We start from the raw sequence: 571 nt of genomic DNA on the forward strand, positions 1-571 counted from the left end.
CAGTGGAATCAGATTTTCATTTCACTTTGTCTTCGCATTACACTTTTACTAACAAATTATAAAGATTCAGAACTTATCATGCACTCCAAACAATCCATGAATAACCCTTTAGCTTCAAGAGATCTCCAGATTCCTAAGTAGCTTCTGTTGTTTATATATCATTATTACTTTTTATGATTTACCTTTTATCAATATCATTACAACAGACATAAATTAATTTATTTGTGGAATAAAAGTCTTTAGTTTTGGTGCATTTTTCATTAGATTCTGCTATCCTTTTAGTTACCTTTGACGCATCAGTGGTTCAGGTTCTGGGTGAGAAGTAGGATCACCCTCAGTGCTGTTGATGGCAAGAACTTCAGCACTACACATGGTCAAATCTGCTCCTGCTTCTTCTCTTGTTTCATCCATCATATCCTCCATTTTGGCATCAGAATCAATATCATCTATGTTTGACTCTTCAGCAGCCATCTAAAAATGTATATCTTTGTTTATAATCCATGATAATTAATCATAATTTTAGCTGTATACGGATACAAGAACTGTGAAAACACACACAGAAAGTTAGGTA

At 33.5% G+C, this 571-nt stretch overlaps 1 protein-coding gene across 1 annotated transcript in view; it reads right to left on the bottom strand.

Moving 5' to 3' along the window:
- LOC119589144 (anaphase-promoting complex subunit 5-like) overlaps window positions 1-571 on the bottom strand; it is a 13,443-nt gene that overhangs the window by 5,344 nt on the left and 7,528 nt on the right. The window contains exon 5 of the mRNA XM_037937720.1: window positions 287-471. Coding sequence (XP_037793648.1) covers window positions 287-471 — 185 coding nt within the window. The remainder of the gene's footprint in view (window positions 1-286; window positions 472-571) is intronic.

This window comes from Penaeus monodon, chromosome 25 (assembly GCF_015228065.2).
Source record: "Penaeus monodon isolate SGIC_2016 chromosome 25, NSTDA_Pmon_1, whole genome shotgun sequence".
NCBI lineage: Eukaryota > Metazoa > Arthropoda > Malacostraca > Decapoda > Penaeidae > Penaeus > Penaeus monodon.